This window comes from Anopheles cruzii, chromosome 3, assembly GCF_943734635.1.
Source record: "Anopheles cruzii chromosome 3, idAnoCruzAS_RS32_06, whole genome shotgun sequence".
In the NCBI taxonomy this organism is placed as follows: domain Eukaryota; kingdom Metazoa; phylum Arthropoda; class Insecta; order Diptera; family Culicidae; genus Anopheles; species Anopheles cruzii.
Genome location: NC_069145.1, coordinates 14,078,740 through 14,100,136, shown reverse-complemented (window position 1 = coordinate 14,100,136; position 21,397 = coordinate 14,078,740). Strand labels below are relative to the sequence as shown.

Genomic DNA, 21,397 nt, shown 5'->3' with positions numbered 1-21,397 from the left:
ATTTGGCTTTGGCTCCGAATGAATGAATGAATGAATGAATGAATGAATGAATGAATGAATGAATTTGTCCGTAAGAATGAATTCGTATGCGTATAGGTATATGTATTGGTTTTGCGCGATCGGCCAATAGCGCTCGAATTTTCAAGGCCATACCGAATCCGTTCTGGACCTCTTCGTACGAACCGATCACCGGATCCGGATCCTGGAACCCATATCCCGGATGGAGCACCCGGAAGCGCTAGCGACAATAAAGCCAATCGAGGCGCGCTTCGTTCGATGCCGCTTTTACTCGTCGTTGCGTGCCATCTTCACCAGAGTGTGCTGAACCCACTTTGATTCCATCGTAGCGGGTTGCAGATCTGTGTGACACGCTTTTGGCCCGATGTCCACGCTCGCCATCACATTCATGTTTATGTGCGGGTGGAGCTGGGGCAACAAATGGCTCAGAATGCTGCCGCTTCCAAACAAGAGTGGCGCGCCCGCATCATACACCACACGGAGCAGCGCCAAGCCAATTTCTCGTCCCATTTTGCAGCAGAGCACTTTAAAGGCCTTCGCGGTGTCTGCTAATGTGCGCTTGTGTTTTTATTTCCATATTCCATTATCGTCCACTCGGAGATCGCACCGCGGCGCGGCTTTCGTGGGATCCGAAATTTGGAAATTCGCGCCCGTCGTCGTAAACCACCGTGCCACAGCAGCCCAGGCAGAGAGGGGGAGAGGTCCAGGGCGCGTCTTCGTCGGTTTTCTTCACTGAAAATACGTACCGCATCACCTACTACCTGCGTTGTGCGTAGGGCGCGCATCCGTCTATTGGCCGTGCGGCGGCGGGAACGGATCGGGGTGATGTAGTAAAATGCCGTGGACATTTCGCCGCGTAACATCTGCCGGTCGCTTTATTTCTTTGTTCGTTCCTTCCTTCCATTTCTTCTTCTGCTGCTGTTTGTTCTGTTCCCTTTTTCATTGGGCTTCTCGCCTCATTTTCTCCCCTCGCAGTGCTTTTTTATTCCTTTCCTTAACCATACTTTTGTGTTGAAAGTTGTCTGTCCGCTTCAACCAGGAACAGGAAAAAACATGACCCTATTACTCCCGCAGGACACTTCGCCACGGTGGTGGTGTCCTTTGGCTTTTTGGCGCAAACTTTGCTAATCCCCGGCGTACGCCCTTCCCGCTCCTGACCGCCAATAACGCGCCCTGAGCCACAACAAACACGAGAGAGAGAGAGAGAGTAAGAGACCGTTCGTGTTTTGTTTCTTCCCGAAAATGGAGATTTTTCTGGAAGTCTTTTATTCAAAGGATGAATGAGACATTTTTGATGATTATTATAAAGTTAGTTTTATATACGGTTTGTTGTTTTCTAAGTGGAAACTTCTTCGGCAGCTTTAGCATCGCTGCTGTCGTCTAGCTTGGCCTTCTTTTCGGGTGTCGTGTGTTCCTCAGCACCGTCCACCTCGGCGGCACCGTCGGCCTTCGCCGCCTCGGGCGCTTTCCTCTTGGTGGCTTCGGCGGCTTTGTCGGCACCCTCGTCCTTACCGTCCTCCTCCTCATCGTCGTCATCGTCCTCGGCGGACTCTTTCGGTTCGGCCTCCGACGCGTCCTCCTCGGTGGCGACACCGTTGTCTTTAGTGGCGGCGGCAGCGGCGGTCTCCTCTTTGCCGTTTTTCTCCGCTACCTCGTCGGTGGCGTCGGCGGCGGCAGCTGCGTCAGTTTTGTCGGTGGATTTGTCATTCTTGGCGGCAGTGGATTCCTCTGTTGCGTCGGCCGGCGCAACTTGTGGCGTCGCTTCGTCGGACTCGACCTCTTTCTCGTTAGCGACCGCGGTCTTTTCACTGCCGAAACGATGGGGGGCGGCGGGGGAAGAGAGAGAGAAAGAGTAAAGAAACGTAGGTTAGTGGAGGGGGAGGCAAGAACTGAAAACGCCACTCTCGCCGCACTAGGTGAAAAAAAAATCCAAAAACCGCACTTATGCTCTCCATGCCATACTACACTCCGGCGAACGCACGGTGGGGCGCGCGCGCACACACACACACGATATAACAAAAAACTACCAAAAATATACACTACACTAGGTGGCAAACGGTGAGAACTTACGTTTTAGCAGAAACATCCGTCATTTTGAGTGCGATTTGTGGGACTATTCACCGAAAAAGTTGCAAACAAGAAGAGCGAGGACGCTTGTCGAACTATACCGCTAAGAAAACCGACGCCAAATGAGAGAATATGCGTGATTGAATTTTGAGCTTCAACGGCGCGCTGCCAACATGACCAGGTTAAAAGTGCTTAAGGCGCCGTACGGCTGCCTGGAGACCCCGAGCGCCCCCTGGCGGGAATTCACCACGGCGACCACAAACAACTGCTTGGATGACGGAACGGAGTGGAATGATTTAAAAAATTGCAAAAAATCACGAAAAATCACGAAAAATTCAACAGAAAATACGTCAATTTTGCACCGAGACAAGAGGGCCGGATTAGTTGAAGAGGAAGAATTAAAGCTTCCATCATGAAAGCCACTTTTATGCTTCTCGACTCCTCCATTTATGATTTCGAAATGCATTTTTAAAAACCTTGCTTAATAGAACTTATGTGAAAAACACGGGAAAATGATTGCTGTAACGTTATACAATTCAATCAGGTTCCAGGGCAAACCGAGAAGTGTTTTTTTGTGAGGGAAAATTTAAAAGGTGCCCCACAAATTTCCGTTTGAAATGGCATTATGGATACACACGGACGGAGAATGTCAAACTGTGGCAGTGACAACAAATCGAATACGCAGCTCGTTCAACCCGAAACCGTATCCGTGTTCCGCTGCTGGCGTTATGGAAAACCGGCCCGCTGAAAACGGGTCCCTTTTGAAGTTGGTTAGTTGAATATCCTTGAGGGCGGTACGTTGAGATTGTGGGCATAGGATACTTGCTCAGAGATGGCCTTTCCACGGGCTAGTTTGGCCGCGATTGGTGCGTTACTGGTGGTGCGTTTACAGGCGGCCTTCTGGTCCATTATTGCCGACTGCGACGAAACGTACAACTATTGGGAACCGTTGCATTATGTGCTGCAGGGCAAGGGCTTCCAAACGTGGGAATATTCGCCCGAATTCGCCCTGCGATCGTACAGCTATCTGTGGCTTCACGGACTGCCGGCAAAGTTCGTCGGTTTGCTGGTCGAAAACAACGGTGTCACGATATTTTACACCATACGGGCGTTGCTCGCTGTAACCTGTGCCTTGCTTGAGTATCGGTTGTATAAGTACGTATCGAGTCCTAATGCGTTTTGGATCGTTTTCTAACAAAACAAATGGTTTTTTTTTAACCCGGTTTCGTTTGCGCAGAACCATTAAGCGGAAATGTGGGGCCAGCATAGGCAACATGTGGCTGTTTTTCCAGCTAGCGAGCCCGGGCATGTTTATCTCCAGTGCTGCTCTGTTGCCAAGCAGTTTCGCGATGTACGTCACCATGGCAACCATGGCCGATTGGATGAGCCGTAGACCGAAGGCCGTGATTGCCGTCACCGCATTTTCCGGACTGATAGGTGAAAACAATCGACATCCGTCAACATCTTCCAATATGTAAAGCCGTACGAGAATAATTAATTGTTGGTGAATTGGTTCTATCCGTTTTTGACTAGGTTGGCCATTCGCTGTGATCGTTAGCATTCCTTTCGTGCTGGAACTGCTCCTGAAGCAATGTAAATGGGCGGAATTCACTAAAAACGCGGTATTTTTTGGAGCACTGTTCGGCGTGCCGATAGTGCTTATCGATAGCTACTACTTTGGAAAGTTAACGGTGGCCGCATTGAACATTGTACGCTACAATATTTTCACCTCACACGGCCCGGACCTTTATGGTGTGGAACCGGTTAGTTTTTATGTGAAAAACTTGTTCCTCAATCAAAACTCGGCACTGTTGCTTTGCTTGCTGTACCCGTTGTTGGCCGTACTGGCCGCCGCAATCGGGTTAAGAGGAAACAAAGGCAGTCTTTCTCCGCTCGCGGCTCTGTGGAAACTGTCTCCATTGTTCTTGTGGTTGGCAGTGTTTGCAGTGCAACCTCACAAAGAAGAAAGGTAGGTATTTAATGTTTCTTCCCGAGTGTAATGTGTAAATTAATATTTTTGTTTTGAATTTTGCAGATTTATGTTTCCAGTTTATCCCTTGTTTTCTCTTGGTGCTGCCCTTACGCTGGGCTTATTGTCGAGCTTCACCGTGCGATTCTTGGGTGCAAAAAAATCGGCCCTCGTCAATCGTCCTTTGGTGGTGATCATCTTTGGAATAACATTGTTACTGGGCTTGTCTCGAATACTGGCAGTTTGCATAAACTACCGCGCCCCAGTCGCTGTCTTGGGTACCCTTCCACCAACAGATCGGGAAACGAATCTGTGTTACGGGAAGGAGTGGTACCGATTTCCCAGCAGTTTTCTGTTGCCAGCCAATTATCGTGTCCGCTTCATTCCCTCTAGTTTTACCGGAATGCTTCCAGCGTATTACCAGGAAACAGCGGATGGCAGCCGAATAGTACACGATTACTTTAACGATCAGAACATTGGCCACAAGCATATGCAGTTCGAGTTGTCGCGGTGTGATTTCCTGATTGATCTGGACACGGGTGAACCGTACGAAAAAACTACCAGCGAACCAAACTATTCGGCCGATACAGACACATGGTCGGTTGTGCAATCTGCCGATTTCTTGTTGGCCACGAGATCGAGTGCATTAGGACGTGCCTTCTACCTGCCATCGCTTTCGAGCCGGTATTCCGTTTATGGGAGGTATAATTTGTTAAAAAGAGTTGTACGAGCGTAGTTCAACGTTGTTATGACAAGAAATAAGTTGAGAAGTTTTGTTGTTAGTTAAAAGCTACTAGCGGTTAAAAGCTACACGCTTGAGGCAGGAGATTATTTTAAAAACATTTTGCTAACAATATGTAAATAAAACGATCGAAAATAAGGCAATGTATTTCATCCATCCCAGCAAAGGATACTCCGAACCGATTCGTATTCAAAAGGTGGGCGATTATACTGCTGTCAACCTGCGTAGATACGCGAAGGTCCACTACTCGTGCATCAATGCGTCCTACGAGTTTTCCCGGAACGGAGTCAGACAATTTGTTTCGTAACAAACCATTGCATCTGGTTGAGAATGAAAGAAACAAAGCCACATTAAACAAGAGTTTAACGCTAGCTCCGCATAGTGGGTAACCCTTCTAGCTCGACAGGAATCGTATCTGCAACGCCCACAAGGACGCGACAGGACGCTCCGCAGATTGTCAGTTTCGTTGATGCATGCAAAGAATGCAGTGCGGACTAGCCATTCCAGCTGACGGTGGTCGAATTAAACCGAGTTTGTTGTCCCTGAATGACGATAGCACGGCGCATCGGCAGCTTTCGCGGGGATAGGATTTATCGCGACAATCAGGCGCTTTATGCCGCGCCGATTAGCTAGTTCCGCGTCTCGCTCTTTGTAGGGTGTTTATCGCACTGATAGCACAATTGCTGCTCCACTTTTCTCTCGCTGTGGTCCCCGTGGAGCAATCCGGTGCTGGTCTATCGTAACATCGCGGTAAGTCGGGAGAGATAAAGCGTACTAGCGTTAAGTTGTGCAAGCAAAACCGACGCGAGCGGTTTCCTCATAGTAGTCCCACCGACACACTGCTGTTGCCTCTGTGCTGGCACATCCTAATACGCGCTGAGTAGAAAAACTATGATCTCTAAACATGCTATTCTTTGTCCTGTTGACGTTATTTCTCTTTTCCTTGTGCGTAACTACTGGCCAACGTGTGGCCACAACACTGTTTCCAGCGTGATTCTTAGTGTCTGATATTGAACCCCTCGGTTTGTTTTTCCAGAGTCATGGCAAACTATCGCCCACGAGGAGCCATTGCGAAGGTGGTCTTCGATCGCATCCACAACGATGATGTTATTCAGCAAGTCGACATGACGACGGTAAGCTTCGGATTGGACGAAGAGTCCCGCGTTGTGTGGCCTGTTATACTAGTAACCCGTCGCGCTGCTTACTTTCAGTGGTATACGATGAGTAAACTGCCGCGTAAATACGGCTGCGTGTACCACCCCATGACCGGACCGGATGCCCTTACGCTCGAGTGGTTGGACCGATCGAAGAAGACGTCGGGTCGGTTCTGGCTTCAGCTGTGCCACGAGATTGCGAAACTGTTTCTCAACATGTTCATGACGCAAACCGACGTCAATGGCTTTCTGAAGCGCGGCTCGATGTTCATCCTGTCGGAGCTGCAGTTCGACGAGTTCCTAACGGCGGGTGGATTTTTTCAGCACCGCGAAAGGCAATCAATGGTGAGGGCACCGGAGTGGGTTCTTGCAACCCCAAAGAACTTTGGGAGTCTTGCCGACTGGCTGAATGGTATATGATGATCTTTCTCTGCCACAGGTTAATGTGTGCGACATTGGCGCCGGAGATGGTGAGGTGACCCAGCGATTGGTGCGCACCCTGCAACAGAAATCTACCTGGCTGGTAAACACATACGCCACGGAAAGCAGCTGGACCATGCGGAACCGTTTGAACGAAAAGAACTTTATGTGAGTGTCGGAAGCCCCGCCCGTGGTGTGATGGGATTAACGCCGGTTTTCGTTTTTCAGCGTTCTGGAGAGTTTGAATCAAATTCACCACGCCGATCTCATAGTTTGCTTTAATGTGCTTGATCGGTGCTTCGATCCCCATGTGATGCTGAGCGAGATCTATGAGTCGCTGGATCAGACGGGTTTCGCGTTGATCGCGCTAGTGCTACCGTACAGCCATTATGTAGAGAAAAGTATACGATCACTTCAGCTCTTTTACCTCAAAGAACGGCGTTATGATCGAGTACCCCTCTTGGTTTCAGATTCGAGCCACCTGCCCTTAAGGACACTGCTGGAACCGTGGCCTCCGACGAAACGGTTGACGGTCGAGGAGGAGCTGGAGATGTTTTTCGATGTGCTGCAAACGGTGGGGTTCAAAATCAGGCTGTGGACGAAAGCACCGTACCTGTGCGAGGGAGACCTGCGCCAGTCGTTCTACTGGCTAACCGATTACGTTGTACTGTGTTCAAAATAAATGTGCAACTACATTCCCGTTCAAACATAGAACTACACGCATTATACAGGGTCGTCCACTGCCGTATCCCGGTTCTTCAGCAGTTACATTCTCACACAACAAACACAACACAGGCCGGCACGAGAACGTTTAAATAGTAGAATTGTATTTTGGCTCTTTAATGATGTCACTCGGCGCTCGGAGTGATGCTTTCTGTTAAACTGTTTGGAATGCTTGCTACACGAAAAACATGATATACATTCGTAAAACGGTACTGCGTGCTGCGAACATCGTACACAGCACAAAATCACACGGCCTACGAACAAGAAAGATATGAGATCGTTTAGAGAACCGGGGGGGCCCAGGTTCGCTGGGTGTCTGTGCTTCAAAACTACACTTTGGTGGTTGCATCATTGTCTACGTTTCTGAAAACCTCGGGGTTATGTCTTCTGCGGCTGCACAATCCGCCTTTACGCTACAGTTCTATTTTTTGATTGTGCTTTACTTCTTCTGCTTCTCCGTCTTTTGGTTTCGTTTCAAATGTCTCTTTTATTTGGGGTTTTGTGTTGTTAGCTGTTTCGTTGATTGTTACCGTTGGTTGTGTTTGGCTTTTTTGTGGGTTTGTTTTTAAGAGAAGATCCGCTTCTTTTTGCGATTCTTCACGTCCAGCTCCCGGGACAGGCTCATCGTGCGCATGAACTCCCCACGGCTCACCGGACTGTGCGCAGAACTCGTCCCCAGTCCGCCGAACGATAGTTTTCGCTCGCTCGGCGCGGCACCGTGACCGCCGGGGGCCCGGCCGGTCGAGTAGCGGCGGGAGTAGTGGGGTCCCGCCGCCCCCGCTTGCTCTTTCGAGTCTTGGAACGAAGAGCGGCGCGAACCGGGCAACGATTTCGAGTAGTCCTTCCCGAGTTGGGCCACGTCGAGCGTTTGCATCTGGATTTCGGATTGCGTCGAGCCGCGGCGGCTTGTCGTGACCGACCAGTTCGGGTGCAGCAAGTACCGGCCGTCGTCCACACTACTGTCCACGTCGTCCGAGACCGATCGCTGGAAGCGTGTACTCGTCGAGAGTGAGATCTCGTCGATCGAGCTCTGCGAGGTGGTGGTCGATCGACGCCGTAACCGCCCGGGGCCGCCCGTAAGCTGGCCCGAGCCGCGCTGATGGTTCGGGTCCTCGAGCCGGTACCAGACGGCCACGTCGTCCAAGCAGGCCTTCTGCAGCTTGACCGAGCACTCGCCGAGAAAGATGGGCTCCGAGTGGGGCAGCAGATCGTACAGCACGATTTCGATCTTACGGTCTAACAGATTGTCACTGAACACGTCCTGGAAGGTAATTGTCGCGTTCCAAAGAGGTTTGAGAGAGGGAGTGGACACTTCGGTCTGCGCGACATGGGATTCGTTCCTGGAAAACACAGGCAGAAATGTGGAGGGATAAGGGGACAGAAACCTATGTCTCGGTGCCGGTGCATGCAGAGGGAATCGGGGAAACGAGAGCATGATTCGAATGGCGGATGGTGTGAATATGAGTACGTTTGGCGCGAATGTTGGCGTGCGTGCGGATGAACTCGAATGAGTTTGCTTTCAATGCTTGAGAGAAAGAGAGAGGGGACGGGCTTTGGGGGTTTTGTTTGGGGCGTTTGCTAACAACAAATAGAATGCGAAACACGTTTGCATTTACGTTTTGGGAAGCAACTTGATCGACGCATAGGCTTCCGGATACATGCCATAGCCCAGCGACTCATCACGCTCCGGCAGGTCATCGGCCGCCATCACCGAGACGACGAGTTCGTTTCGCTCGCCGTTATAGTAAACATGCACCTGAACCCTACCGGACACTAACTTGCTCTTTGCTATCTGTTCCTGAAGGAAAGAAAAACAGAGAGAGGATAACACATTAATCTTTCCATTCACGCGCGCGTCTTCCGACGCGTGTCTGTACGTGTGTGGCATTTTGCGTGCACGTGTATGTGTGTGTATGTGTGTGCTAGGTTTGCGTGGTTCCACGCACAGTTCAGGGTTCTATTGCGTAACAACGTAACAATGTTGAACAAACATGAACACAACACTAACAACACTCCTAATACAGCGGAAGGAGGAACAACGAAACAAAACTTGTCCGTCCGGCAAACAAACGTGTATGTGTGTGTGTGGTGGTATTTTCGATTGTTTCGGTGTAAAACAATAGCGCAAAGCACAACCAGAGAGAGAAGGCGGCATTCCGGAGTCGACGACCAAATCAAGCGACAAATACTGCCCACCACCACCAGGAGTGGCTGGCAGGAGTCCTACTGGGGAGTGGGAGTCAGTTTCTGGAGTTTGTTTCATTTTGTTCTCTATTGTTTGTTTGCTCGTCAATCTCTACCGGCAAAGGAGCGTTGGGGTTGAAAAGTAAACGAACACTGACCACGTGCGCGAACAACAGTGCGTTGCTCGTGTTCTAAAGGAAACAATCAACGGACAGGACAAGAATAACAGAGAACAGGGAGGGGAGTAAGCATTGAAAGCAGCAATCCATCCACATCCACAGACCAAACTTTCGCCCAGCCAATTGGTACCTTAAAAACAAAACAAAACACTAGAAAATAGTGGACACTTTGGTGTCCAATGGTGATAAGGTGGTTGTGAGAAGGTGCTTCTTAGGATTAAACAGAGAAGAAAAACAGGAAAATTAGCTATGGCTTTAGCGCACGCGCGCGCGATCGCGCACGTGTGTGTGTGTGTATGATTTTGGAAAAACAATGCATCGGAATGGAGGTGAGGGGGTGGTAGTGAGAGAAGAACAATAACAATGGGATGTGCCACCGGAAACGGGGTGCTTCCCTGCTCCGTTTCCGCTGTGTTTTCTTTTGGTACACATTTGGCTTATTTCTTGCCCCGTTTGAGGAACGAATCACATGTCAGACCGGCTGCCAGGACACTTGGGAGGACGCGTCGCGCTCTTAGTTGGCCAAACGCGTGTTGCTGTGATGCATCACATGCATCGTTTCGGCGGGGTTCGACTTAGAAGATGAATTGGCGTTGGAAAATGTATCGCGAGAATTCGCGAATCAGACCCCCACTTGAAATCCTTAACCGCTGACCGGACGCTGATCGTACACACATACACCGCACTACCGCACTGACCTTCCGACCTCCCTTCGAACCCATCCAGTATGGCTGGTTAGCGGGTTTTTAGCCTTTAACCCTTGTCAAACGCGTATATTATGATTTATGAGGAAAACCATAGAAATAGGGAGTAATAAGATAGGGAGTAAAATGAGATGACGGTTGATTGGCAATGATGGTATTATTACTTTGTAGTAGTAGTGGTAGTTTGCAAGAGCGGAGAACAGGACAGAGAGAGAGAGAGAGAGAGAGAGAAAGAAAGAAAGAAAGTGAGAAAGAGAGAGAGAGTATAACAACTAAAAACAACAGCGATAGTAGTAAAAAGAAACACAACTACAACAACATTTTCTACTGCGCAATTAATTTGCCTACTTGGATTACTTAGTTTAATTGTCAATTTTTGTCTGATTTCTTTTGTCGATATTTGGGTTTTTTACCGTTTTTTTTGCTATATGCTATCAACATCACCTCTATTAACAGAACATAAACGCGGCAAACGCTACTGTTGAACATATATAGAGTGAGCCAGAAAAGGAAGAGCATGTAATGCTGCAGAGGATCATCGAATGAGCCAGAGCATCGTTAAGGAGAGTCACGAAGAGATGCCCATTGCTTCTGCGGGTAACTTATGATAGATCATAAAAGCTAATGCTGTTGGGGGCGCTTCACGAAACGTGATACAGTCCGCTGCTGTGCGCTAAAGCTATTCGCAGCTCATTGATTGACTCTTTTTTCGGTTACTTTTGTGTACTTTTGGCTGTACATTCTACTGCGCGCTGGCTTTTGGGTTGATCCCCGGATGCCTTGATAGTGCTTTCGTAACTGTTTTACAATTTCGATCCGTGTTTATTCAAGCCAACACGCATCCATCTATTTTATATGACTTCCTTGTCTTGTATTAGGGGTTTTATCGCTTTTCTACGAGTTACGGATTACTCTTATTTGTTTATTCGGGGCTTGCTGTGGGAATTCTGTTATTATTTAGTTTCCTGTCACGGCCGGAACTACGGCCGGAACTGTGTGTCTACGTCGGGCCGTGCGACCGTCTATTGCCTATCCGGACAGAACATTGTGGCGACTTAGTGAAACGAAAGGGGAAAAACGAAAGTGTTGTACGGTGAAAGTAGCACCCTGAAAACGTAATGAGGGCCACCGATTGTTTAAAGAAAGCGCGCGCGCGAGAGAGAGATAGAGAGAGGGGAGTTGGTTGTTTGTGTGTGTGTCGTGGCTGGTTTTGTTTGGCAATGCAGCAACGCTTAACATATGGCAACATTAATATAGTTGTTCTGTTTGTTTAAGGTGTTTGTCGTCTTTGCCTCCATTCTCATATATTCATATAGTTATATATATATATTTATGTGTATATATAGTATTATATATATATTATTGTATCCTGTTTTTACCCCGATCTCTGTGTGCTGTGCTCCGCACCGCAAAATATAAAATATGAAACTCTCTTTGATTCGGGGTGCACAATGGTCTAACCGTGTGTGTGTGTGTGTTTGTGTGGTGAAAGGACGAGAGCCGGTGTCTCGAAACCCGGCTGGCACGCATGAAAGCACACTACTTAGTATCACCTAGAGAGCCAGCTGAAAGCTACAGGTCTGCTACGGGTTCTGTCTTGCTTAGCTAGTGGATGTCTGTGAGAGACGTGAAAATGACGTCACTACTTCGAGGACGACGGCTCGATAGCTACTTCCGGTAGAGGGAGAGGACCTCGTTGCGATGCGCCACCGTCCCTGTGCGCTAGTTTGTGTCTCACTCTTTCTCTGTGCCGCCCCGTCCATTTTATCCTTTCCGTTTCCGTGCGCGGCGTGGCCCCCATATTTTGGAACTTTGTGGTTCCGAGTTTGTTTTTATCCGTTTTTCGTCTTCTCATCCCGTTCGCTTCTCCTCTTCTCTGCTGCCTCAGATTCTGCTAATTGTTTTGACAAAAATTGTTTCTACTATTCTCGAGTGACGCGACGCCGCTGTCCACTACTTTTTGGCGGTTTGTGTCTCAGTTTTCAGTTGGTTGTAGTTTTAGTTGCATTGCAAACAGAGCGCGACTACATATAATACACGCACACCAAATGGTATATTATGTAAGAATGAGAAAGGAAAAAGCTATGCATTGATTTATACCGGTGTTTTGGGCAACTTGCGACGGGTCGGCGACGAGGGAGATTTGTCCACAGTTCCTTCACTCTCTGCGGCAATGGCCCGTTTGGAGGAAGGATGAAAAAAAAAACACGAAATCAACATGAGTAACGCCTATCCGCGGGCGGCAACACGGTTCCCGGGTGGTACTCACCGGACGTCAGATTGTGTACGTTTGTTTCTGGCAAAGCTCGTGTCGAATTGCTGCTGCCGCTGTAGGTCGACCCAACAACGTTCATGCCCATGCCACCTTCGTCCAGCAGCTCGCACATCTTGAAGTCGGTAGCGTGCTCGACCAGCAGTTCCGCCGTGTCACCCGTGCGGTCCATGATGGCGCACACCTCCTCGAAGCTGCGGTCCGTCAGCGAGGCACCGCACCATTCGAGTATCTGTAAAGTAGAGGACCACGACTAATTCGAGGCCAGCTATCTTCCAGTCTCTCGGCAACGCACCTTATCGCCTTGCTGTAGGCCACCCTTCTCGGCCGGTCCACCGGGCACCGTCCAGACAATGTACGCAAACAGCCGACCATCGGTTCCGGTTTTTCCACCAACCACACGCATCCCGAATCCTCTGGCTGCAAAGATACCGACAGAGAACTCACAGAAGGTCAGACGATAGATGTGCACTTTGCCCAATAGAAAGCCCAGCCCCCAACCCCGGACGTACTTCGGTGGGCCTTATCCGAGGGATCCCTCCGCAGGGTGACGCTCCGTTTGGCGGCACACAGCGGGCCGGCGTCCGCATCGTGGATGACGATCTTGATGCCCTCGCCGTCGAGCGAGGTCTGCCGTTTGGGGGCCTCCAAGTCTTCGAGCGCGGGACACTGGTAGACTGATATGTTCATGTTCGCCGCGTTTTGGGCACTTTTGTCCTTCAGGGCCGATATGTCCGGTCTGCCGGCGGGATAGAAAAAAGAAAAAGGGGGCTAGCTACGTCACAACCGCCACCACTACCACGACCGGAGACACTGGGCTTACAGCTGCGATCCCCGTCGCTTGTGCCGCCGATCGTCGTCCACCATCAGCCCGGCGGCCTTCAGGTCGGCCACGGAATGGTCGTCCCCGGCGAAGTCCCCGTCTCCGCCCATGATCTTCATTGACGCCCGCCGGGACGTGCTGATCTTCTCCATATCGTCCGGCGTCAGTTTGATGGACTGCATCGCGTTGACCAGCACGCCGGGCGCGTACACGTCGTACGCCGACTTCCGCCTCGGCATCGGCGGCGGCAGGTTGAGGCCCGCCTCCGCCAGGTTGCTGTCGGAGCTCATCGTCTTGAACTCGTCGTCGTAGCTGTGCTGGCGGGACATCTTGGTCGAGGGCCGGCGGGAAAAGATCCGCGGCGTGCCGAGCTCCATCTCCTTTCGGCCGGGCGGACTGGTCGAGCGGCTCGGGGCCGCACTGTGCCCCTTGCGCCAGTCCGCATCGGTGTTCGGCTTCTGGACGCCCTTCAGCTTTTCCAGCTCCTTCAGCGAGGCCGGCGAGACGTCCGAGTGGCGGCGCAACTCGGGACTGCGCGGGGGCGCCAGCGCCGTACCCCTGCCATCGTCCAGGTGCTGGCTGAAGCCGAGCTTGATGTCCGAGTGGCGGCGCTGGAGCGTCTCCATGACCGGCACCTCCAGGGCGGAATCGGTCGACTCCTGCGGTATGCAGATGCGCGATGCCATCTTCCGCCGGCAGACGCTACATCGCCACAGATCCTGCAACGGAACGACGGACGTAATTTGATGCGAACCGGAAAGGAACTCGCCGGACTTACCAGATCGTCCGAATCCTGCAGCTTGCTGTAGCTGGCGCAGTCTTCGCACACCTTCTGGTCGCACTCGACGCAGGTCTTTTTGAAGTCGTTCGGTTTGAACGACTTCAAGCATATCCGGCACGAGCCGGAGCGTGTGTTGAACTTGTTGCCGCCGTCAGTACCGCCGGAAGCCATCTTGTCGACCGCCGCCCCGTCCTTGTACGGGTCGTCCGGTGTGTGCGCTGAGTCGCTCGTGTCCGGAACTAGCGACGGCCTTGGGGACATCTTGTTCACTGCAACGGCAACGAGACAACAACATATTTATCAGGCGAGCGAGACCAGCCAATGCCAGTTGAGACCGGACGGCCATTCTTCTCCTAGATACTACTCGGATTATCTAATAATTGGAATTGGCTTTTGGAACGATATTGGCTTGCTGTTTGATAAAGTAAACCAAAGTAAACGAAGCCAAATGGCTTCGACCAAGAAGCGCCGGGCATCTACCTCTATCCTGTGCAGTTAGCAGCGATGTGGACAGCGTTTGCTTCAGCTTCCCGAAAGCACCCGTGTTCTCCATCGAGGGCTGCTGATGGGACGCCTCGTCCGTGGCGACCATCTGTAAGAGAGCGGAGAAAAGGAGAACAGCCACGGCCGCTGTCAGTCGGTGACGAAGAATCCATGGCCAACCCCCGAGACCTTGGGGTTTCGCGAGATCCGGCTCGTTGAGTGTCCGTGCTTGTTAAATTAAAACTTCTGGATAGATTAACTGGCCCTCGGTCCCAAGGAAGCATCGTTACGAAATCCATCCCCAACATCCAGACTTCGCACTTCTTGTGCGTACTTTTCCACTCGCACAACGCTCGGCCCTCGCGCCCATCGCGACCAACATCAACATCGAACGGCGCAACAACGGCGGACGGTGTCGCGTGCTCGGTCGCACTAACGGCCAACAGTGCGCACGGGGCAGAAAATACGATTCTTGGAAAATTAATATTTATTGACACAGAGTATTTTAGCACCAAGTTTCAACTCCAGTTACCACCTCGAAGGGCCGGCGATGGCGAGATCCGCAGAGAGCGTGTGCGTATTTTGCTGCCCACACGTGCAGCAACTTTTTCTAATTGTTACAAAAATAACGTACTCAGAACACGCACAGAGAACTCTGGAGGTGGGACCAACGTCCAACGTGATACTTGGCCATCGAGCTGCCAAGCTTTTGCCGAGTTATATTAGATCGTGTGCCTTGGTCACACAATCCTGTCTAGAAGGTCCTGACGGCATCGGCCCGCTACAATCGGTGATAGTTTCGCCTTTTCCGTCCTATGGTTTTCATTTTTCTGTCCATTCTGCACCGCTGTGCCCTGTAGCGTCTATTTGAATACATGCTCCAGGCCGTGGCCGGGCATGATTATGCCAGCCGCAAAAGGGGAAAACCTTTAGCTGTGTGTCTCTCTGCGGTATTTGTTGTGTGGCAGAACAATTAAAGTGCACGATGGTGGAAGTGTGCTACACAAAGGCCAAACAGAAAACCCTTAAGCCCTGTCTTATGAATTACTTTCTCGAAGTTGCTCGTTTTATTGAATTTATGGCACATTCATTGTGCACATTCAAAAAAGCAAGCGTTAATGGTGATGTTGCAAGCATGTTTCAGCAGATCGCAGGATACAGGAACAGACATTTCATGAAGCCCATCAAGGATGGTCAATAGTGTTATATTTAGAAATGATTCATTCACAATAACTAGATGACAACATTGAAACGTTTCGGTTCGGTTAGTTTTGCTGAACGGGCTTCGTTTAAAGTACACTGTTTCGCAACTTCCGCTCGAGTTCTGCACTAAATGTCCAGCGTTTTTCCTGCTCAAAAACTGATAAATTATTGTCCCAATTTTCTTCATTCACTTTATTATCCTTTTCTCTGAACTTTATAGAGTTTGATTAGGAATATGAATGGCTTTACGAAACAACGGAATATTAACGAGCTACTTATCAGTCTGTGGAGAAGCAATCTCGGTCCGCGTTTTAGAAACATCAAACGGTGAGCCAATACGATCTTCAACTAATTCATTACTTACTAAATGTTAAGCTTTCGGCCTTATTAATTCTCAATCATATATGTATGTATGAATGTGAAAAGTATGAAAGTCACAGTAAGCTGACTGACGCTTTCTGTTGAGTATCCGGTTGCCATTTCTATACCATTAAAGTTGTGACATAATTACAGGCCATCTCGGTGTGGCGAAAAATTATATAATTAAAAAAAAACATTAACACTTTACACTTGGAGCACACACTCAGTGCGTTCACAGGTAAAGGCTATTTTAGCTAATAAAACCGAGCTGCTTAAGTAAATATTAATTATGCAACAGAACGCTTTCCTGGACTGAGGGGCGGTTTCGACCTAGACGTAGCGGGAAGTTTCGGCCGCGGTGGTGGAGCTGGGGGGGAAATCCTTTCCGTGCATAAACGAGTCGCCCTTTACGTCCGGAGCTGCTCCGGAAATGCGCGAAAGCAGCGTTTAGAGTTCCGGTTTCTCGAGCATTAGAGAGACGGTGGCTATGCTTGCTTGGATGCGTTTTAGCGTTGTTTTTAAGCTCCATGCATTCCGCACGATGCGTGTGGGTTTACATGGCCATGATTCGCCCACGAAGGATGTAGGTTGTGGTTCGAGACGGCCAACTACTCACCTTTTTCATGAAGGACATAACGTTCGCTGGAAGCATTTTGATATTTTATTTGCACCAGGACCAGCAGCAGCAACAGTGATAGTGATAGCAGAAGAAGCAACAGTGATAGCCTCGAGCAGCGATAATACCACCGAGCGATGATGATGTTGAGATGGTGACGTTGGTTTTCTGCGGACGAAGAGCGAAAGAGAGAGAGTGAGCGTGAAAGAGAACGTGTAGTATTTTTACAACATATCCTGTTTTTCGCGCGCCAATCACGTGGCAATGGCAAGATATGATAGCTATTTTTTATGACAGTCCCCCCACTTCGGCACATAGCGTTCGAAGCGGCCGTGAACGTGAAATGCGATTTCTAAGCAATTTAAATGTAATGCGATATGGCGTGAAATTGGTGCAACATATTGGAACATCGCGATGTCGGAAATCACACGGCAGACCTTTCGGTCGAGCGACCGAGCGACCGACCGATGATTGCCGGCGAGCCTCTGCCAAGGAGATGCTACGAATATAGTTTGTGGTCAGAAAGTTTGTCAATTTTAAACTAGTCTCCAGCATTTTGCGGCAGCGACCGTCTCTCTGCAGGTAAAGCTATAGTTTTTAATGGGATAGCTATTCATTTTTATTTTTCTCTCCCCGAAGTTCTCGTGGAAACTGATATGTTTAGGTATCAGACAGCCAGGATTCTTAGCATTATTTATTAAAAGACGGTATTGAACAGTCGTAACATTACCGAGACCGTAATTGATTCCACTTTGTCGGTCAATAGTTTTCTATGTTTATTTATTTATTTTTCCCTTATATAAGGAGTACAATTGAGTTTTAAGTCTTCAGTTGTCGCTATCATACAAAAGTCTTTGAATTATGTGGCACCATATTTTATGATATATTTATCTATATTTTTATGTTGGGAGCGTAACATCAGATAAAGCTCACAACACGGTGCATGAAATCTACAAGTCTACTGTTCATATCTGGGCTCCAGAGCACGGAACCTTCTGAAAGGTGAGACCAGCTGTACGTTGTTCATCACGAAGCCAACTTTAAACCTACCAAAGCGCATAAGAATCCTTAAACATAGCTGTATACCTAACATTACATACTGATAAACGCAGAAATGGGTACCACAAACGAAACCATTTGATTTGCAACCTGTTTTTTGTTTTAGAAAAAAAAACGCTTCTCTTTGCCAAAAGCGAAAACCATTAAACCACAACTATGCGACATTTGGTAGAGAGTAATGGGCAGCAAACCCTTTTTTGGAACCCACAATTAGGATCCCGACCCCACTCGCATCGCATTGATAAGCCTTCGCCGGAGCTTTTCGTGCCAGTGTTGGTTTGGGACATGGTTTGATCATGTCACGGAAGAAGGATACTTCGGGTACGATGGGCTTCGGGCAAATGAGCGGCCTCCACCACCAAACTAGCCCTCAAAATGTTCCCGGCCATATGTTCTTCGAGAGGCTGTCTAACTGAAGAAGAAAAACGGTAAACCTCATACGGACACACACATACACACACACACGGGGAAACCACAAAATATGATTCGTGAAAAGCCCCAACGCAAACTTTGAACCTCGGCCATCCCAAACTCCTCTCTCGCTCGAGAAGCGATTCCATCTATTGCGAAATAGTAGCACACACAACCTCCTATCGTCATCCGTCGTCCCGTCCCGTTCCACGGTCCTGCCCGGTCATGCCTGCTCCGGGAGAGGTCAAGGATGGATTCCTTCCTCTTGCGCTAACTTCAATGAATCGCCGCTCACGGTGTGTTCCACGGTGTGTGGAGTTTCTCTACGCCCTTCTCAGGACATTAGGATCCGGGTATAACTAGCGGCAGCCGGGTGGACGACAGTCGATGGGAGTTTTTATGTTTCTTACCAGCTTTCATGCCCCCCACAGGCAGCTTCCTTGGGTTTCTCCTCAGGGGTACTCAAGCACTAGCGGTGATGGAGATTGCTTTTGCTTCTGCTGATCCCGTCTGACTAATAACGCATGGGTCGTGAATGAATGGCGAAGGGCAGAGCGAAAAAAAATAGACAACAGTTCATAAAATAATGTGGATCCCATCGCGGGTTTATAATAAATGCATTCCACGAAATGGACTAACAAGAGGCTCTCGGTGCGAAGGGCAGAACTCACGACAGCAGAAGCCTCAGAAGCGACGGAAGCGAACCACGGAAGATGCTTTAAAGTCCACTATTTCCGCATGATTCCATCCGGTTTTTTTCTGTAATAAAGGGCGTACGATGCAGTTGCTTGTGGTGGTGGTGAAGGGGCTATTGCAGGATGGAGGAACATAAGCAACACCGATGCCGGGCTTACGGATAAACTTGTTACTACGGGTCGTATGCTGTACGGTGCCCTATAAACACATGGCCCATGAATGTCCTTCACGAGTCAGCGAGCTTCCGATCGGAGATGTTTTTCTGTTCCATAATAGATTCAATGTGTAGAGTAAGGTAGGGAGTTTGATAAACAGTTTGATAAACTGTTCGACCAACCTATGCTCGCTTCGCCGTGTACTAGGTGCATATAGATGCGATTCTGGTGGTTTTGGGAGCTTAATATATTAGAGAACTCTTTTCGAGATAAAAACACTTCAACTTGGGTCTATGTGTGTCTATTAGACGTCTGCAGCTTCGTTAGCAGTTTGTAATGAATAACCTTCAGCTAATCCCACCTTCCGTGGAGTGCCTCTTGTTCTGGAGCGATTATTTGCCATCACGAATGCTTATAAATCAGATTTAGACAAAAACATGTAGACTTCATCCATCGTGCCGTCGAAAAATTGCCGGATGTTTAAGTGGGCAATAGATTCTACCCGAAACCCGCTATTTTGGAGGAAAAAGAAAACATTCCACAGAAAAATTCACTGAAAACAACCCCACATAATGCCATTTGCTCAATGAATTAATAACCATAACTGACGTCGATTGACTAACGCGGGACATCACTCCGAAAACCGTGGCGGCCAATGGATGGCGTAGTTCGCCCAATCGATTCGATTTTAGGTGTGAAAATTGTGGTGGGGTTTTGTTCAGTAAAAACCCGTCCCCAGATCTCCCCAGAGGCACGGTAGGCACGGACCGGACGTTCGTCAAGCCAGGCCACTATCTCGCTGCTCACTGCTGTCCAGCGACCCGCTCAATTCGTGGAAAAACATCTCAACCTTGGACAGCAGCAGAAACACAGAGCTCATCTATTAAGCATCTCCGACACCAGCAGGAGCAGCTCACTGCTCCGTATCGATGATGAGTTTCCGTTCCGGCCCGGTTCAGTCCTGGTCCCGGCTCCATTCTTGGGGAATGGCTTACGATTTAATCGATAAGACGAATAAAACTTCGCCACTCGGTCCATAGAATTCACCCGATGGGGGAACGGTGTAAGGAAACATTCTTCCGGCCGCCTTGTTGAAGGCCAGCTGTTGCTCTCTTGACGTACCCCGGACCTGAATGGAAACCTAAGCCCTCGGACCGCCCCCGTATCTGTTGGGTGGTTTTTTGTCCGGCCAATTTTAACGAAAACAACAACAACATGTATGATTGATTGAGATCGGCATTTCAATATTAGCGACCGGTCGAGGTATTAGCGACCGAACCCCCGAAACCGACTATTTATAGCGACGTGGCAGGCCAGACTCCCCAGTAAATCAAACAGCCTTCCATCGGCCCCCGGGCGATGGCGGTCCAAAACCCACCGAACCAACGTTACGGTTCCAATTTCAGGGCCACACGATGGCGGGGCGAATTGTAAAAAACCGAAAACCCGACCCCTTGTGCGCGGCTCCGACGTCCCTGCTGGGAAAGGATATCGCCCGGAGCCCAGATCGCACGCTGCCACCCGGTGGTCGTCGTTGCCGTGTATATTATGTACTTGCGCACGAAATGGCCGAGGTGATTATCAGAGTAAATTATTATAAATATTAGCCTCTAACTCTGTGTGTGAGTGTGTGTGTGTGGTGAGAGTTTTCGGCCACAAAATTGATGAGAAGCAGAATGGGAAAACGGAAAACTTTCGCGCGCGGTGGCAGATGATTGAATTAACTTTGTTCGCCAAATTCCCGTCGTCCGCTTACCTTCGTGCTGGTTTGTGTTTTGTTGAACGCTCGCTGGCAAAGGATGAGCCTTTCCGGAAGGTGTTCCAGCAGCAGCGGACCGAGGAGGCAGCGGCGCCTATGATACGCCTCCGGTCCGGAAGCCCCCGTTGGTGGTATTCTCTTTCTGGCTGTCCTTTTTCTGTTTGGCACTCTGCTCAACGGCAACACTTTCCGGAAGTGATGTTTTCATGCGGTATCATGCGCGCGGCAGCTGATAATGTGATGGATTGAAATAGGGCACATACGCGACGCTCGACGTTCAGCGACCGCTCATCCATTTGTTGCACATTTCCCAACCGTTACGGAGAGAAGCGTCGTACACGTTCTCGACAGTACGGACGAGGGTGTTTGTTTTTTCTTTCCCACACTTTTAGCTCCTTTCGTTTCAATTTTCAAGACCGTTTTCCAAAACTGCCCGATTTGCGCCCGACGGAACACCGATGGAGGCGCCTGGTGCCCCTGAGAATCCGAGGTCAGGATTTTCACGCCCGTCCGTCCCGGCCGCGGTTGGGTAAGTGGTGTTTGCGCTTCGTGGACCAACAGTGGGCTTTTGGATCAATTTATATGCACAGCTCAGAGCTTCCAAAGGGGACAGTTTGAG

The 21,397-nt window shown here is 49.5% G+C and overlaps 4 protein-coding genes across 5 annotated transcripts; 2 read left to right on the top strand and 2 right to left on the bottom strand.

Moving 5' to 3' along the window:
- Nucleotides 1-1,242: 1,242 nt before the first annotated feature.
- On the bottom strand, nucleotides 1,243-2,214 carry LOC128273272 (parathymosin-like). Its single transcript, XM_053011207.1, has 2 exons — nucleotides 2,089-2,214; nucleotides 1,243-1,826 (listed from the first exon to the last, which is right to left on the bottom strand). The coding sequence occupies exons 1-2, from the start codon at nucleotides 2,109-2,111 to the stop codon at nucleotides 1,355-1,357; spliced, it is 495 nt and encodes a 164-aa protein (XP_052867167.1). The 5' UTR covers nucleotides 2,112-2,214; the 3' UTR covers nucleotides 1,243-1,354.
- Nucleotides 2,215-2,837: 623 nt separating this feature from the next.
- LOC128269896 (alpha-1,2-mannosyltransferase ALG9) lies at nucleotides 2,838-4,790 on the top strand. The gene is made up of 4 exons (XM_053007300.1): nucleotides 2,838-3,240; nucleotides 3,323-3,522; nucleotides 3,619-4,054; nucleotides 4,121-4,790. Exons 1-4 carry the CDS (start codon nucleotides 2,918-2,920, stop codon nucleotides 4,788-4,790), a joined length of 1,629 nt encoding a protein of 542 aa, XP_052863260.1. The 5' UTR covers nucleotides 2,838-2,917.
- A 472-nt stretch (nucleotides 4,791-5,262) lies between these two features.
- On the top strand, nucleotides 5,263-7,071 carry LOC128273127 (protein-L-histidine N-pros-methyltransferase). Of its 2 annotated transcripts, none has more exons than XM_053011046.1 (6): nucleotides 5,263-5,546; nucleotides 5,833-5,929; nucleotides 6,008-6,295; nucleotides 6,390-6,538; nucleotides 6,599-6,771; nucleotides 6,841-7,071. In XM_053011046.1, the coding sequence occupies exons 2-6, from the start codon at nucleotides 5,837-5,839 to the stop codon at nucleotides 7,050-7,052; spliced, it is 915 nt and encodes a 304-aa protein (XP_052867006.1). In that variant the 5' UTR covers nucleotides 5,263-5,546; nucleotides 5,833-5,836; the 3' UTR covers nucleotides 7,053-7,071. The 2 variants fall into 2 exon arrangements, with proteins under 2 accessions (XP_052867006.1, XP_052867005.1); XM_053011045.1 differs by lacking the exon at nucleotides 5,263-5,546 and adding an exon at nucleotides 5,637-5,741.
- A 5,183-nt stretch (nucleotides 7,072-12,254) lies between these two features.
- On the bottom strand, nucleotides 12,255-16,734 carry LOC128272228 (uncharacterized). Its single transcript, XM_053009996.1, is given in 9 exon segments — nucleotides 12,255-12,424; nucleotides 12,523-12,664; nucleotides 12,728-12,852; nucleotides 12,945-13,171; nucleotides 13,256-13,683; nucleotides 13,720-13,974; nucleotides 14,034-14,305; nucleotides 14,517-14,628; nucleotides 16,699-16,734. Coding segments are annotated over 9 exon segments (1,767 nt in total).
- Nucleotides 16,735-21,397: the final 4,663 nt, after the last annotated feature.

Excerpts from the sequence above, each read along its gene's own strand:
- LOC128273272 (XM_053011207.1), bottom strand. The coding sequence starts at position 2,111 with ATGACGGATGTTTCTGCTAAAAC. Across the intron at positions 1,827-2,088 it reads ACGGATGTTTCTGCTAAAAC|TGAAAAGACCGCGGTCGCTA; the intron begins GTAAGTTCTCAC and ends TCGTTTCGGCAG.
- LOC128269896 (XM_053007300.1), top strand. The coding sequence starts at position 2,918 with ATGGCCTTTCCACGGGCTAGTTTGGCCGCGATTGGTGCGTTACTGGTG. Across the intron at positions 3,523-3,618 it reads CGCATTTTCCGGACTGATAG|GTTGGCCATTCGCTGTGATC; the intron begins GTGAAAACAATC and ends GTTTTTGACTAG. Across the intron at positions 4,055-4,120 it reads CAACCTCACAAAGAAGAAAG|ATTTATGTTTCCAGTTTATC; the intron begins GTAGGTATTTAA and ends TGAATTTTGCAG.
- LOC128273127 (XM_053011045.1), top strand. The coding sequence starts at position 5,701 with ATGCTATTCTTTGTCCTGTTGACGTTATTTCTCTTTTCCTT. Across the intron at positions 5,930-6,007 it reads AGCAAGTCGACATGACGACG|TGGTATACGATGAGTAAACT; the intron begins GTAAGCTTCGGA and ends GCTTACTTTCAG. Across the intron at positions 6,539-6,598 it reads TTGAACGAAAAGAACTTTAT|CGTTCTGGAGAGTTTGAATC; the intron begins GTGAGTGTCGGA and ends TTCGTTTTTCAG.